At 40.5% G+C, this 16,185-nt stretch overlaps 1 protein-coding gene across 1 annotated transcript; it reads left to right on the forward strand.

Moving 5' to 3' along the window:
• Positions 1 to 14,938: 14,938 nt before the first annotated feature.
• LOC146072885 (olfactory receptor 5AP2-like) lies at positions 14,939 to 15,868 on the forward strand. The gene has a single exon (XM_083180066.1). The coding sequence runs from the start codon at positions 14,939 to 14,941 to the stop codon at positions 15,866 to 15,868; it is 930 nt and encodes a 309-aa protein (XP_083036192.1).
• Positions 15,869 to 16,185: the final 317 nt, after the last annotated feature.

The raw sequence follows: 16,185 nt of genomic DNA on the forward strand, positions 1-16,185 counted from the left end.
AGCTAGACAGGAATACTGGGATTGAGCTTGTACCAATGAAAGAAGCTATTAAGGATAGCTGAGGAAGCCAGGGAGTGCTGCAGATGGTAATTGCCCATTGAAATGCTGGGAGTGCATGGCCGAACACAGGCATTCCTTTGCCTGTAAGGGGTGAGCGATTGAAGTCGGTGCCCATCCTGAACTCGCTTAAATCCTGAGTCACATGGCGGCTGTGATTGCTGGAGAGAGAAGGAAAGATCATTCGATGGTAAGTGGCCATCAATTGATTTCTCCTCTGTGCGGGTTCTATCTGATGTGTACCATACACATGCCAGGGGGCGTGCGTTCGGCAGGGTGGCATTAAACTGCTTGCTGGGCTCCGAACGTACGGATGGGTTTGATTCGGGCCAATAGAAAGGAACACCGTGAATATTCTTGATAACTTTGGCTTCAGAACAGGATGTCAAAGATCAAGTTCCAATTTAATTTGACCTTCCTTGGAAGGAACATGTTTAGTTGTTGCTACAGGATGCGGTTAGCATGCCATTGGTCAGGATGCTGAAGTCCAAATCCCGGTACCGGAGTCCAAGCGGAGGCCTCAACATTGTCACTGGAATCCAGATATCTTTGGAAATGCCAATGCCGGAATCCTGGTATCTCAATAGTAAGAATGCCAGGGACTGTTAGTGTCGGGCCATGGGGAGGAGTGGGTCCAGATTTAGGCTCTAAGAGGGTGTTAGGGGGATGAGGCTTAGGTTTAGGCTGCAAGGTAAGAAGGTTATGGTTAGGCCAGTGGTTCCCAAATCATGGCACCATACAGTATCAGAATATTTTTCATGGCACCCCTAGACCAAAAGTTTCCTACTGAGAACAGATACAAAATATTAAATTAAATAAGTTGTGATTAAATTGTATCCTTAGGTCCAGTTATGTGGTGGGGAACATGATTCACTTTTGTTTACCCATATATTTTATAATTGGAAGCCACAAGCACTAATTTTGCCTATTTCATTGACCATAATTAATTTCAATTGGTTCTGGACCACCAACCCTGAGGCACCTCTGCAAGTATTCCGAGGCAACCCAGGTAGCCTGGGTGACCAGTTTGGGAACCACTGGGTTAGGCACTAAAGGGGAATAGCTAGGGAAGGCATTAAGTGGGTAGGGTTAATAATAATCGACCACAAAAATTATTTTATTTTCAAGTCAAAAAGACCCAAACAGAATAGCAGGGTTGAATATACATTTCACACTAGGTTATAAATTGTTTTCTATTAAAGATTATATTTATTCAGCACTCCCATCTAAACTTCATATTCGGAGCTGCAAGTTAGGTGCCACCACTGACAAATGGAGCTTCAAAATAGACTGTACGTGGCAGTACCATGAACTACAAGACTGCTGGTGCAGAGCTGTGGATACTTGGTGGTCGCCTCCTGAATATTTTGTTTCACTAATGATTTGTTTCTTCTCCTAAGCTTAGTGTAAAGATTTTTTTTACTTTATATTGTTGTGGTCTCATTTTCTTTTTACCAAGTGTAGTTCAAAATGGCCATCCCATGGATTGGGGAAGCAAATTTAAACCTCGCAGATTACACAGCAGTGCCTGCACTTCTGTGAAAGATCCCAAAAAATATATTTTATGATTGGCAGCCAAGAGTACTAATTGGACAGTTAGGGAAAAGCAGTGGGAGGAGATGGTTAGGGTTAGACTGTAAAGGCCGACAGATTGGGTCAGGCTACAGGAGGGGTGGGTTATTGTTATGGATAGAATACTCCTGGGAAACCATCGTCATAAAGACCATCAGGAAGGGATTATGACCGGTGATATCCTGGCCACTGGAATTTCATTCCCAACCTGCTGAGACACCACACAGTGTATGTACTGCTCCTGGACACTGCATTTATACAGTCCATGACATGTCAAAAATATTGACACCCTAGTAAACACTGGAGAAGTTCTACCAAGTCTTTATCTGCTAAATGCTTTTATTTACTTCCATAAAATGTGTTAAATTATGTTTAATCTGTGGTTGTCAGGATTGTTACTTGATTTTCTTATCACCATATTGGATATCATCAAGTACCCAACAGATATCGTGCAGATCTACCTCATACACCTAGAGCCAAAGAGCCCAAATTGGCACACCACTGACTTTGTGACAAGAATTTTGTCAAAACTGTTTTCACAAAATATGCATCTTATTCCCATTATGTAAAAAGGTGACAAAAGTACAAGGCCCGGATACCTGGCAATGCTGTGCATGACTCAGATGCTAATCTACTGTAAATTCAAAAGTCAGAGGTACGACACAACTGACCAATGACATGCCTCGCACCACATACTGTATTGTTAGAATTGACCAATTCCTTTCCTACCAACATACTAATCCTAACTATCCAGGACACTACAGTGTAAGTTCATTTGTGAGGGACTAAGAAGCAAATAAGATATAAACTTAGTAAAAAAGTACATTGAGGGCTACCGGTGGTTCAGCAGCTAAGTCATGCCGCACATCGACCTTTTAACCATGTCGACCTAAGCTAGGTTGACCTTTTTTCATGTGTCGACCTATGACATATTGACGAATAGGGGTCAACCTATTGACTGTCCCGATAGAGTCCTCCACTTAGCATGTGTATGACTACACTGAGAGACAATTAAATTATCTAGTGAATGTGTTCACCTACAGATGGATCAGCTCTTATTTGAACTGCTCCTGGCCTTTCTATCTCCAGTCGTCGTCTGCCGTCCTCAGACGGAAGGTGGCACACATGCACGAGAAGCTTGCATGGCCCGTTCTGTTGGAGGCTGTAGCAGACCTCCTCCACCCTCTGTTGCTCTCCCCGCAGCACCAGCAGCTCCCCTGCAGCTCCCCCAGCCTGCTCCCACTGTTAACCAATTTCTTGCATAAACATAGCATTGTACAATGAAACGTATCTTACAAATGACTTCCTTAAGAATACAAAGGCAGAACATAACACAAAGTGTATTTATTGTGGCAAAAAAAGTCATAATACTTTATGTCTATTGTACCCATGTCTAATTGTACTGCTGGGTTGTTCACAACTACTGTATAAAATGGCATAAGCTATACATGTTAATAAATAAACTATATTAACTTGAAGACAGTTGAACTTCATTTTATATCAACAGACATTTAGGGTTCCTTGAATTCATTTTAGCAAATAAGGATACCAAACTCCCTACCCGAAGCAGCACTTCCATCCTGTGATTGAACTTTGGACTCTAAGGCTACACTGGTATTTACTGCTATTATACCTCCTTGCTCACCCTGGGACTTCACCTCTGGAAATGTTACCAGCACCTTACTAGCATATGGGACACCACCACCAGCTTACTGTGGAATACAAGTATTGCACCAATTGTGAGGACCCCTTTCTCAATTGAGGACTACAATCCATCCTCCAGCGCTATTTAATTATCCGGCATAGTATATATGGATTCCCCCAATTTGCATCTGGAACATTGTCCAGTGGAAAAGTGAGCGCGCCATTTCCATAGGAGAACAATATAAATAAGCAGAACTCCAGCACCCATAAGTATACAACCTTATTGTCTAATATTCTGGGTACACGTATTGTAACCTACATTCTTTGATAAATATATACAGGAGTATTCAATGTTTTTTGAGAGTCTGGCTCACTGTTCTGTGTCCCTGTGATCTCGCTGAAGTGCTCAGTATTCAACGTGTGGCCAGCTCGCCGGCCCCTTTTGCGAACTTAGCATAATTATGCGAGTTCAAATGGGAGAGCTGTAACTGGAGACATCTGTTATCTCCTGCTCTCCACGTGAGCTGGTCAGACTGGGATATTCTCAGCAGCGTGTTCCTCACATTTGTGGACTTGTATTTTTTTACAAAGGTTTAGAAAGGTAAATGTTTTGTTCAGTATTTATTTTACAACAAATGGCTGTGTGACTATTTTAATTGGGTTTGTGCAGACGGGTGTATTTTGTTCTGTTTGGCCTATATCCTTGTGTTGTGCTTTTAGCATTGTTTCTTTGCCCTGTGTTTTTATTTAATTTATTTTATAATTGTTAGCGTGTTTAAAAGCCTGTTTGGGGGTTAGGTGAGGAAGAAGAGAGGAAGCATGGGAAATTACTAGGAGCATTCCAAAATGATTTCTTATTGGTTACCATTAAAATAACTTATTAATTCCAAATAAATTAATATAGAAGTACAGCATTATGGCACTTGCAATAAATACATTAGAGTACATTTTTTTTAATTTGTAAGCCATAAAAAACAAAAAAAATAACAACTTTAACAAAGATAACCTTACAGTTCACCTAAAAAAGATGCCGAGGGAAAAATGGAGAACTGCTCTAAAAAAAGAAACCAGCAGGACTCGCAATTTGTGCATTGAATACACTTTTGGAGAGAGACACTAAAATCCCCATTGAACAGAAATGGGGAGAAGTGCAGGGTGAACTGAGTTAGCTTCGCAAAATATTTTTGAAAAAGCAACAGAGCTGAATAGAGGGAAGCACAAAATAGGAGAGAAAAGTTCACCACTCTCCAAAAAACATGCACACTCACCGTTATTTACGGCGACATAGGAGCATTGAATATATGCCAATATATAGTACTAATTTTGATATCTGCAATTGCTTAGTTTTAATTTTTAAATGCACAATTTTTGCTTAATTTGATTAAATATTGTTACTTATATTGTAATATCCAGTTGGTCCGTCCATTTTTGGCGCTCCACATATACTTACCTTTTAAAATCCCTACTTAGACTTCCAGTAAAAAATATGATAACAGCTTTAAAAAATAACGTCTAAAATGAACATTACTGTTAACCAATTTCTTGCATAAACATAGCATTTTACAATTAAAATGTATCTTACAAATGACTTCCTTAAGAACACGAAGGCAGAACATAACAAAGAAGTATTTATTGTGGCAAAAAGAGTCATAATACTTTGAGCCTGATTCGGACCTGTTTGTTAGGCTGCGTATACTCGAATAGCAAATAGATCAGCACCACCCTGCCGCCCGCACCCCATCCCCTTTTTGGCATACGAGGGGATGTGCATGGGAACACATCCCCTCGCATGCTGCCATGCCTGCATACCCAGGGGAACATCCACCGTTTTTATGGGGACGCCCCAACTGGAGCGAACGTCTCCTGGTGTTTGCACAAACCCCAAACAACGGGGAAGGGGACAAATTCAGTCTGCTATGAGTGGGTATAAATCTTCCTCTTAGTTCTTAAAAGAACAAAAAAATGTAATGCAGAAATATAAAATGTAATTAAAATTGAATTGCAGCAATGTAATACCGTCATTATTCTACCGATCTCCAAAAACTGCAATTTCTTAAAATGTGTAATATAAATGTACTTATTGTAGTTATTATTTATATTCTGAAACAGGAATGTCAGTGTGGATTGTTAGAATGAAGTGTTAGATTGATTTTTTCTCAGTGACTAATAAAAGTTAAATGTCGTCGATTTTTGTTACGTCTACAGCGCTGCTAGATGAATTGTGTTCCAGTTCTTATAGAGTTTGGAACTTTTTAGCACTAAACCATTCTATTCCTAATATCTTTTGGATGGTGTGTTTTATACAGATGTTTCCTGTATGCAAAGTTTTTCTTTTGGGCAGAAGAGTTGTTAGACGCTGTATTTGTTCTTTTGACAAGTTTAATTTCTGTTTGATTTAAGAAAATTAAAATTTAAAGAAGTAGAATTATTTGTGCCTCGAATTAACCTCCTTACCTCTCTGGCTTTCTAAGAGGATAGAGAACTGAAAAAGTGAGTAAGAATCCACCCTCGCCGATAAGATACAGAAAAAGTAACACATACAGGACATATAAAACTAGAACTAGTTTGGTGTCCTTTACATTAGCTGAGATGTGCAGTGCCAGTGAGCATCTAATATGAACATGGTGGTGTTAGCATCATGGTGCATCCTACTATGGGTTATTATTTGTAAGCAACACTCAGGTTTTGAAATTTAAGCAGGTTCCAGACAATAAGCCTTATGCATCATGCCAGGACTGAAGAACTGCAGTATGACACATGTCTGTGTATTGGCCACTCCAGTCACTGGGAACAGAGGGGTGAACAAAACCTTATGTTTGTCTGATATATTGAACAAAAGTTAACTATGTAATTTGTTTGTTACTTTTAAAATGTTTATTTGTATTCACTCCATTGGTCATGTGTAGTTCTATCCTATTTTGAATCCAGCAAGCTGACATTATACGGGTGTGGTATAGGGTTCGGACAGTCGGGATCCCGACAGTCATTAGCCTGATGTCGGGATCCCGACTGGCTGCACCCAGACAGCATGGTGAGCGCAACTAAGCCCCTTGAGGCACGGTGGCTGGCTACGCTCGCCACCTATTCTATTCTCCTTCTATGGGGGTCGTGGACCCCCACGAGGGAGAATAGCCGGTGGCCATCGGGACCCGTGTGTCGGGGTTTTGACTGTCGGGATCCCAGCGTCGGGTAAATGACTGTCGGGATAACGACTGTCGGGATAACGACTGTCGGGATCACGACTGTCGGAACCCCGTCCGGCACCCCATTATACAGTGGCATATTTGGAAATAGCTGGGTACATCCGGAAAGTTTACCAATGACATAGGAGTTTATGGTGAGACTTTACTACAGACACAGCTATTTATATTATATGTATTTTTTTTGGGGGGGGGGGCTAACATCTTGGAATTTTCCACCCAAAAAATCATCACATCTAGCGCCTAGGGAACCCTCCAATATCTATTTGGTATCGTATATGTTGTTTGAATGGTTCTTCAATTTTTTGGATGTGTGACTAAGGCTGCCTGTTAGCACATAATATATTGGTCTGGACTTTTGTTTAGATCTTCTCCTATGAAAACACTGTTGAGAATGTATTGGTCACGGGGTCTGATGTGTAAACATTATTTCAAAATGAGACTACTGGTTTCCCCAATTTCCCCAAATCCAGGAAACACTCCTGGTTCTCTAAGGATGATGTAATTGGGAGAATCTTCACGTTCTTCACTGGGAATTTTCTATTCTTTCCAGCGCAAGCTTATGTCAGTGATTCCCAAACTCTGTGCCTAGGCACCCTGGGGCGCAGCAGGGCTCTTACAGGGGTGGTCAAGGACTATTATTATTTACATTGCAAGTGATAGACAAAACCAGTCTTGGTGGCCGCCAATCATAAATCATGCAGACAGTCAGAAGCACAACTGCACGCTATGGGGGTTATTCTGGTTAATTTCCCCAGACGCCAACCTGCAAACAATAAAATGCTGGGCTTTCCCATGGGCATGACTATCCGCCAGTGCCACATGCCCCCCCCCCCCCCCCCCCCAGCCACAGCCTTGAGTGCGTGCACCCGACGTAAAATCATGAAAATCATGACTGGGACATAGCTATACCAGGATATACTTTATTTAGGAAGGACAGAATGGGAAGAATTGGGGGAGGGGTTGCAATATATGTGAAAAAAAAGTATAAAGACTACCTTAATACAAAGTATTGAAGAAAAAACTGAGGCCCTTTGGGTGACCATAGAAACAGGGGAGAAGGCGATTTTTCGTATTGGGGTGATCTACAGACCACCAGGTCAGGAAGAGGAACTTGACAAGAGCCTATTGCAGGACATCAATAAAATGGCATTAAAAGGAGAGGTGATAATCATGGGAGACTTTAATCTACCTGATGTAAACTGGGAGCTGCCTGTTGCAAGTTCCACCAGAAGTAGGGACATGCTGAATTCCTTGCAAGAAGCATCCCTCCAGCAATTAGTGAGGGAGCCCACTCGTAAGGACGCAATATTAGACTTAATACTTACAAATGGTGACAGAATATCTGACATAAATGTGGGTGAAAACCTGGGATCCAGTGACCATCAAGCAGTATGGTTCAAAATAAAGACAGAGACTGACTCATCGCACACAAAAACAAAGGTGTTAGATTTTAGGAAGGCTGATTTTGTAGAGATGGGAAACTCTGTAAGGGATTCTTTGGCAGAGTGGAGGAACTTGGAAGGAGTGCAGGATAAGTGGGAAAAATTAAAAAGTGCAATACTAAAAGCAACAGAACTTTGTGTCAAAAGAGTTAGGAAAAACACACGAAAAAGGAAGCCATTGTGGTTTACAAAAGAAGTAGCAAGTATTGTGAAAGCAAAAAAGTTGGCCTTTAAGAAATTTAAGAAGACGCAGAAGAATGAGGACAAAGAGGTGTATCTTGTTAGACAGAAGGAGGCTAAGAAGGTAATCAGATGTGCAAAAGCACAGGCTGAAGAGAAAATGGCCCAATCAGTGGGTAAAGGGGGGAAAACTTTTTTTAGGTATATAAGTGAAAGGAGAAAAACAAAAAGTGGAATAATAAGACTAAAGACAGAGAGTGGAAGTTTTCTTGAGGGGGACAATGTAATAGCAGATAATATTAATAATTATTTCTGCTCAGTATTCACTGCTGAAAGAGAGGGGAAGGGGCCACAATTAAGTTGCAAGTATAGTCAGAAAACTGAGGGAGAAACAAGTACATTTACAGAGGAGAAAGTCCTCACAGAACTCTCAAAACTGAAAGTGGATAAATCAATGGGGCCAGATGGGATACATCCAAGGATACTAAAAGAGCTCAAAGGGGAGCTGGTAAAACCAATAACAGAATTATTCAACCAGTCACTAGCTACTGGAGTAATCCCAGAGGACTGGAAAACAGCGAATGTAGTCCCACTGCACAAAAGTGGAAGCAAAGAAGAGGTAAGCAACTATCGACCAGTGAGCCTTACATCAGTAGTAGGGAAATTGATGGAAACACTCTTAAAAGAAAGAGTTGTAGAATATCTCAAAACCAGCAATTTACAGGATCCAAAACAGCATGGTTTTACTGGGGGAAGATCATGTCAAACAAATCTTATTGACTTTTTTGACTGGGTGACTAAAGTAATAGATCAAGGTGGGGCTGTAGATGTAGCTTATCTAGACTTTAGTAAGGCTTTTGACACTGTCCCACATCGCAGACTGTTAAATAAACTTGAAAGCTTGGGATTGGATTCTAAGATAGTTGAATGGATAAGAGCATGGTTGCAGGACAGAAAACAGAGAGTTGTAGTAAACGGAGTACAGTCAAAGGAGGGAAAGGTTACAAGTGGAGTACCCCAGGGATCTGTACTTGGACCGGTGCTTTTTAATATCTTTATTGGTGATATTGCAAATGGAATTGAGGGTAAAATGTGCCTTTTTGCAGATGACACAAAGGTATGCAACAGGGTAGACACACCAGGAGGGGTAAAACAAATGATTGATGATCTAGGTAGATTAGAGGAATGGTCAAGAGCATGGCAACTACAGTTTAATGCCAAAAAATGCAAAATCATGCACTTGGGTTGCAAAAATCCAAAGACTAAATATAGTATAAATGGCACTATAATGGAAACTACTGAGGAAGAGAGGGATCTAGGTGTCACTATTTCAGGGGACTTAAAGGCAGGTAGGCAATGTAACAAAGCAATGAAGAAGGCAAGTCAGATGCTTGGTTGCATAGGGAGAGGTATCAGCAGTAGAAAGAAAGAAGTAATAATGCCACTGTATAGGTCATTGGTACGACCTCATCTAGAGTATTGTGTTCAGTTCTGGAGGCCATATCTCCAGAAGGATATAAATACATTAGAGACTGTACAAAGAAGGGCAACTAAAATGGTGCATGGCCTACATCACAAAACGTACCAGGAAAGACTAAAAGATCTTAATATGTATACTTTAGAGCAGAGAAGGGAAAGGGGGGACATGATAGAAACTTTCAAATATATCAAGGGTTTTAACAAGGTACAGGTGGGAGACATTCTTCACAGGAAGAGGAGCAGCAGAACACGAGGACATGCACTGAAACTAGAGGGAGGAAGATTCAGGGGAAATTTGAGGAAGAATTACTTCACAGAAAGAGTAGTAGATAAGTGGAATAGCCTCCCATCAGAGGTGGTAGAGGCAAATACAGTAGTACAATTTAAACATGCTTGGGATAGGCATATTGATATCCTTACAAAAAAAATAAGGATCAAATATGGTTTGAGGTAACATGTTTAAAAAAGGGGCAGACTAGATGGGCCAAGTGGTTCTTATCTGCCGTCAAATTCTATGTTTCTATGTTTCTATGTTTATGCACATGCATAACAATGCCACTGAGCACGCACCCACCATCGGACCCCTTGCGGACAAAAGGGTCTGAACGAACGGACCAGCATAAGGTCTTATATGTAACTGAAGCCAAGGATGATGGGTCAAAACAATATCCAGAATTTTTTTTTCCCCCAAAATGGATCAATAAAAACTTTTATCCTAGAGGTGACATGAAAAAAAAAAAAAACAAAGCTGATACTCTACGGCGCTGTGATTCAAGAAAATGTTGGAACCACTGTGTTATGTTGATATATGACATTGCTAATACCAATGTATACCACCAACATGAGTTAAAGATAAAATAGATGAATCGTCTTATACAATGTATGGCTAATAGATCTTCCAATTACAGAAAACTCTAATTGGTTTGTTTCTGATTTACAATAATGATGTTCTCTGGGACAGGAGAGAATTATACTCTCGGGTCACTGAGATTTCTATAACAAAGGATCCTCAGACGCAGCAGTGAGATGTTCTGTGATCCCGGACACTTACGTAGACAAGTAAGAGGCCCATAGACATACATTGTACATATACTGTATACAGTACGTCTTTATTTCTTCTTTTGTGGAAATAACTGAAGAAAGACAAAATTGCTGTAGAAATGGCGCTTACTGTAGGTGATTTTTCAAACAAGGTGAAAAAATATTTTGCATGTTTTTTTTACGCACAGTATAATATATACAGAGGGCTTCATTTGGCGTGCAGGACTCTCATCTCCAGCAGAATTCTGGCAGCAATCAGGTGCCCTAATTTAAAGAACAAAGATCACCAACATAGTGCAACATGTTTCAACACTTTAACAACTTATTGGTCTCACAATACACTCACAAAGGCATATTTACCCATTTGCCAACCAACATTTTCTCTACACATTGTGAAGCCGGCGTGGAGTCAGCACCCTCTCCCTAACTCTCTGTAATGCCATCCTGGGACTAGGGGGTTATTTTGGTTCACTCTTTCTGACAAAATCCTTCTTAGATGGACAAAACCATGTGCACTGCAGGTGAGGCAGATATAACATGTGCAGAGAGAATTAGATTTGGGTGAGTTATTTTGTTTCTGTGCAGGGTAAATACTGACTGCTTTATTTTTACACTGCAATATAGATCTCACTTTGAAGTAAAACCCCACCCAAATCTAATTCTCTCTGCACAAGTTACATCTGCCCCACCTGCAGTGCACATGGTTTTGTCCATCTAAAAAGGATTTTTTTCAGAAAGAGTGAACCAAAATAACCCCCTAGATTCGTACTTTGCCTAAGGTTGAATCCGTGGAATCCACAATCGGTGGTGAGATGCTTTTACTCCTGTTCCTTTGTGAGTGTATTGTGAGACCAATAAATTGTTATAGTGTTGAAACATATTGCACTATGTTGGTGATCTTTGTTCTTTAAATTAGGGCACCTGATTGCTGCCAGAATTCTGCTGGACATGAGAGTACTGCACGCCAAAAGAAGCCATCTGTATATATTATACTGTGCGTAAACACACATGCAAAATATTTTTTTTCACCATGTTTAAAAAATTACCTACAGTAAGCGCCATTTCTACACCAATTTTCTCTTTCTTCTATTGCATTCGGGGGCTCTAGGTGAAGGTCTTGTGTGTATAGGCCGCACTGGTGGTGTATTTACGCTTAGTGATGGAACATTAATCACATTGTTTGTATAAATAACCCAAACTTCCCGGGACAGCCGCAAACCCTCACCCCTGCCCCTATTCTCTTATTTATTACTTGAACTACGTACATACACTTTAGAAGAGGTTTTTGCAATTTCTTAGAAGAAATTCTGACCAAATGCTGCAATATATCACTTTCCAACAACTTAATAAAATGGCACTTTTCTATAGTTACATAGAAACAATGTGACGCAGATAATGACCACTTGGCCCCTATAGTCTGGCCCCTTATATTCATTAGGTATGATCTGAACCCTTTTTGATCTGGTCTTAGTCTCTACCACCTCTAATGGGAGGATAATCCACTTTTCCATTACCTTTCCGTGAGGTCATTTTCCCTTAAACTTCCCCTGAACTACCCCCTCGTGTCAGTTCATGTCCTTGAGTTCTAATCATTTTAATAGTGTTTTCCTCCTGGACCTTGGTAAAACCCCTGATATACTGTATGTGAAAGTCTCTAGACTCCTATATCCCTCTCTTCCTCAGTAGTTTCCATTATAGTGCCATTTATACTATATTTAGTCTTTGAATTATTGAGACCCAAGTGCATAATTTTGCATTTTTGGCATTAACTGTAGTTACGTAGAAACATAGAATTTGATGGCAGATAAGAACCATTTGGCCCATCTAGTCTGCCCCTTTTTTACCCTTCAGGTAATCTCAACCCTTTTTAATCCTTATTTCTTTGTAACAATATTCATATGCCTATCCCAAGCATGTTTAAATTGTTCTACTGTCTTAGCCTCTACCACCTCTGATGGGAGGCTATTCCACTTATCCACTACCCTTTCTGTGATGTAATTCTTTCTAACATTTCCCCTGAACCTACCTCCTTCCAGTTTCAGTGCATGTCCTCGTGTTCTATTACTTCTATTCCTTTGAAGAAAATTTCCCTCCTGTACTATGTTAAAACCCTTGATATATTTGAAGATTTCTATCATGTCCCCCCTTTCCCTTCTTTGCTCCAAACTATACATGTTAAGATATTTTAGTCTTTCCAGGTAAGTTTTGTGATGTAGGCCAGTTGCCCTTCTTTGTACACTCTCCAATGTATTTATATCCTTCTGAAGATATGGCCTCCAGAACTGGACACAGTATTCCAGATGAGGCCGTACCAATGACCTATACAGTGGCATTATTACGTCTTTTTTTCTGCTACTGATTCCTTTCCCTATGCAACCAAGCATCTGACTAGCCTTCCTCATTGCTTTGCTACATTGCTTTCCTGCCTTTAAGTCACTTGAAATAGTGACTCCTAGATCTCTTTCCTCCTCAGTAGTTTCCATTATAGTACCCTTGAAAATATATAGAGCCTTTGGGTTTTTGAGTCCCAAGTGCATAATTTTGCATTTTTTTGCATTAAACTGTAGTTGCCATGCCTCTTGACCAATTCTCAAGTTTACTTAGATCATCAGTCATTTGATTTACCCCTCCTGGTGTGTCTACTCTGTTGCATATCTTTGTGTCATCTGCAAAAAGGCACACTTTCCCTTCAATACCATTTGCAATGTCAGCCAAGCACATACAACAAATGTAGTTGCCATGCTCTTGACCATTTCTCTCATCTACCTAGATCATCAATCATCTGTTTTACCCTACCAATGTGGACCTGGAAAACACGAACTGTTTGGGATCCTGAGGTACAAGTTTTAGATCTTATAATTTATTTATTTAAAATAATAATACTTACCCTTTTAATACATAGCCCGTGCTTAAGTAGTGTGGAAAGCCTCCAAAAAGTGCTGTTTGTGGTGGATTGATGATCAATATATCCTAATGTATAGGCCCTTCTACTCCCTGTATTACATTGTTTTTCGTTGTTGCATTTTTAATATCAACCAGATAGTACAATTCTAGTTTATTAATAATCACAAAATACAGCAAGATGAGTTATTACCTGTTGTTATTGTTGTTATTATTATTATTACTATTATTATTACTCTGTCAGTCCCTACATGCAGCGGCATCACAAGAGGGGTGCCAGACGGACATGGTTGTCATCCATCAAGTAATGACTCCAGAATGCCGGCTCCTGCTCAGTGACATTCGCCTAGTGCAGCAATCTAATATTTGCAATCAGCTGTTGGCTCCTACACCGGGGTGCTGCATGTACTGCTACAGTTCCTGTCACTGAGCAGATGCGCCCCTTCGCACCGCCGTAATGATGACACTGTCCCAACAAGATCCTATGCAGTCTGGCTGGGCTGAAATTCAATTCGCAGCACTTATTTGCCCATATAACAGTCCTATTTCCCATAAGATCTGCAGCTTGCAAGCAGGACCCTCCTACCTCTATTATCTAACCCACCAGATAGCATGTAACAATTGGTTTCCTGGCAGCTGTATACAGGATTTATTTTCCTGGTTTCAATGGATGCAGGATATTGTGGGCCTATTTTCATTGTGGCTATAGAGCTACTGCTTAAAAGCCCCATTGTTGATTTGGCCCTGTAGTGGGGTCCCCAGTAGCTGCTATGTACACCAGTTTTCTCTGTGCAATTACTCCTCCATGGATGTGAGAGTGTCCACAGAAGTCCACAGAGACAAGGTTAGTTTGGCTCCTTACCAAGGGGGGATGACTGGATCCATGGCGGTCCTCTCTATTTTAGTGCTTTTGTTTTTAATTTACTTTATTATTGTCTGTTGCACTGAATATATTGTAGAATCCAGTAGATACTTATATAGAGTATAGAGTGATTAGACCAGAGCCTGATGCATACAAAGCTTATAAAGCTGCAGAAACATCACCACCAAATTCAGGCACCAGGAAGGTGCCTGAAGCTGGTGGTGATGTTTCTGTAGCGTTATATGTTGCAACCTCAGAAATAAGATGCCAGAGCTTCTCATAGAACTATGGCAGAAGGTTAGAGGCATAAATTAGCAGTTACATATAAGGGAATAATTATTCTTTCTAGAACACCTTAAATAGTCTCAAAGTTCCGTCATTGTTTTATTTAAATTTGCTTGATCCAAATGTTTTTTACAATTTCTTAATTTCTAAGGATTACAGCAGTGATCTTCTACCAATTGCTGCTTTAGTAGAACCAATTTTAAAACATGCTTTTATCTCAAGAATTGTGATGTTTGAAACCAATTTTAATTTCATCACTACAAAGAGAATAAATGGACGTCATAAACAAGACCCAAGTGAGAGTGTTTGTGTTTTCTGGACTCACTGACAACGGGAAGCTTTCCCCATTTCTTTTTATAGTATTCTTACATGTCTACATAGTGAGTGTGGTAGGAAATATCGGCATGATGGTCATTGTCCACATCTCACCTAACCTCCATACTCCGATGTACTTCTTCCTGAGCTATCTCTCACTGGTGGACTTACTCTACTCTTCAGTTATTACTCCTAGAATGCTCTCCGATCTTATTTCCAAGAGAAAGGCCATCTCATTTGCTGAGTGTGCCCTTCAATTCTTTTTATTTGCTGGACTGGCAGGTACTGAGGTTTCACTTCTTGCAACCATGGCGTATGACCGGTATGTTGCCATCAGCCACCCTCTTCATTATATCTCTATAATGACCAAGAACAAATGTTTTGGGCTGGTTGTCCTTTCATTCTTCATTGGCTTCTTGCAGTCATCCATGCAGACCATCTGTATATTCCGTCTTCAGTTCTGTGGGTCAAACCTTATAGACCACTTCTACTGTGACGTCCCACCACTGGTCAAGCTGTCCTGCTCGGACACTAACATCTGTCAGATGATAACTGTGCTTTCTGTAGTGTCCTGTGCCCAAGGTTCATTCGTGATCATTCTTATCTCATACACGTTAATCATTTCTTCCATTCTACGGATGAAGTCCGCTGAGGGTAGACAGAAAGCTTTCAGTACATGTTCTTCACATCTCACCTGTGCCTTCATCTTCTATGTGTCAGTCTTCTTCACTTACTTACGCTCTCCATCCAATGTCATTGAGAACCAACACAAGATGGCTGCTGTTTTTTACTCAGTGGTGACACCAATGCTCAATCCACTGATATACAGCCTGAGGAACCAAGAGGTAAAAAGAGGCATCATACAAGCAGTGCACAAACATATGTAGACACTTGCCAAGTAGTGACACCACAATGCTGACTCCTTCTCAGTGAAAAGAGCAAAGTAATGTCATCTTTTTCTTTGTCATCTGTAGCACTGGGCAGGGCCGGACTAGGACTGAAAATAGGCCCTGGCATTTAAAGTACATAGGCCCACCTCGGCTCCAAAAAGGGGAGGCCACCCAAAAGGTGGCATGTCCTTAAGTGCACTGCATAGCAAAGTCAATGTTTCAGGACTATCTCAGTAATTTTATCAAGACAATCATGTCTAAAGAGTGAACAAATACATTGTATGGTGCAAAATAATTCTATATATGTTTTATTA

Source organism: Crinia signifera, chromosome 4 (genome assembly GCF_055691185.1).
Source record: "Crinia signifera chromosome 4, ASM5569118v1, whole genome shotgun sequence".
In the NCBI taxonomy this organism is placed as follows: Eukaryota; Metazoa; Chordata; class Amphibia; order Anura; family Myobatrachidae; genus Crinia; species Crinia signifera.

Bases quoted from the DNA above. Each gene is read 5' to 3' on its own strand.
- LOC146072885 (XM_083180066.1), top strand. From the start codon at position 14,939: ATGGACGTCATAAACAAGACCCAAGTGAGAGTGTTTGTGTTTTCTGGA.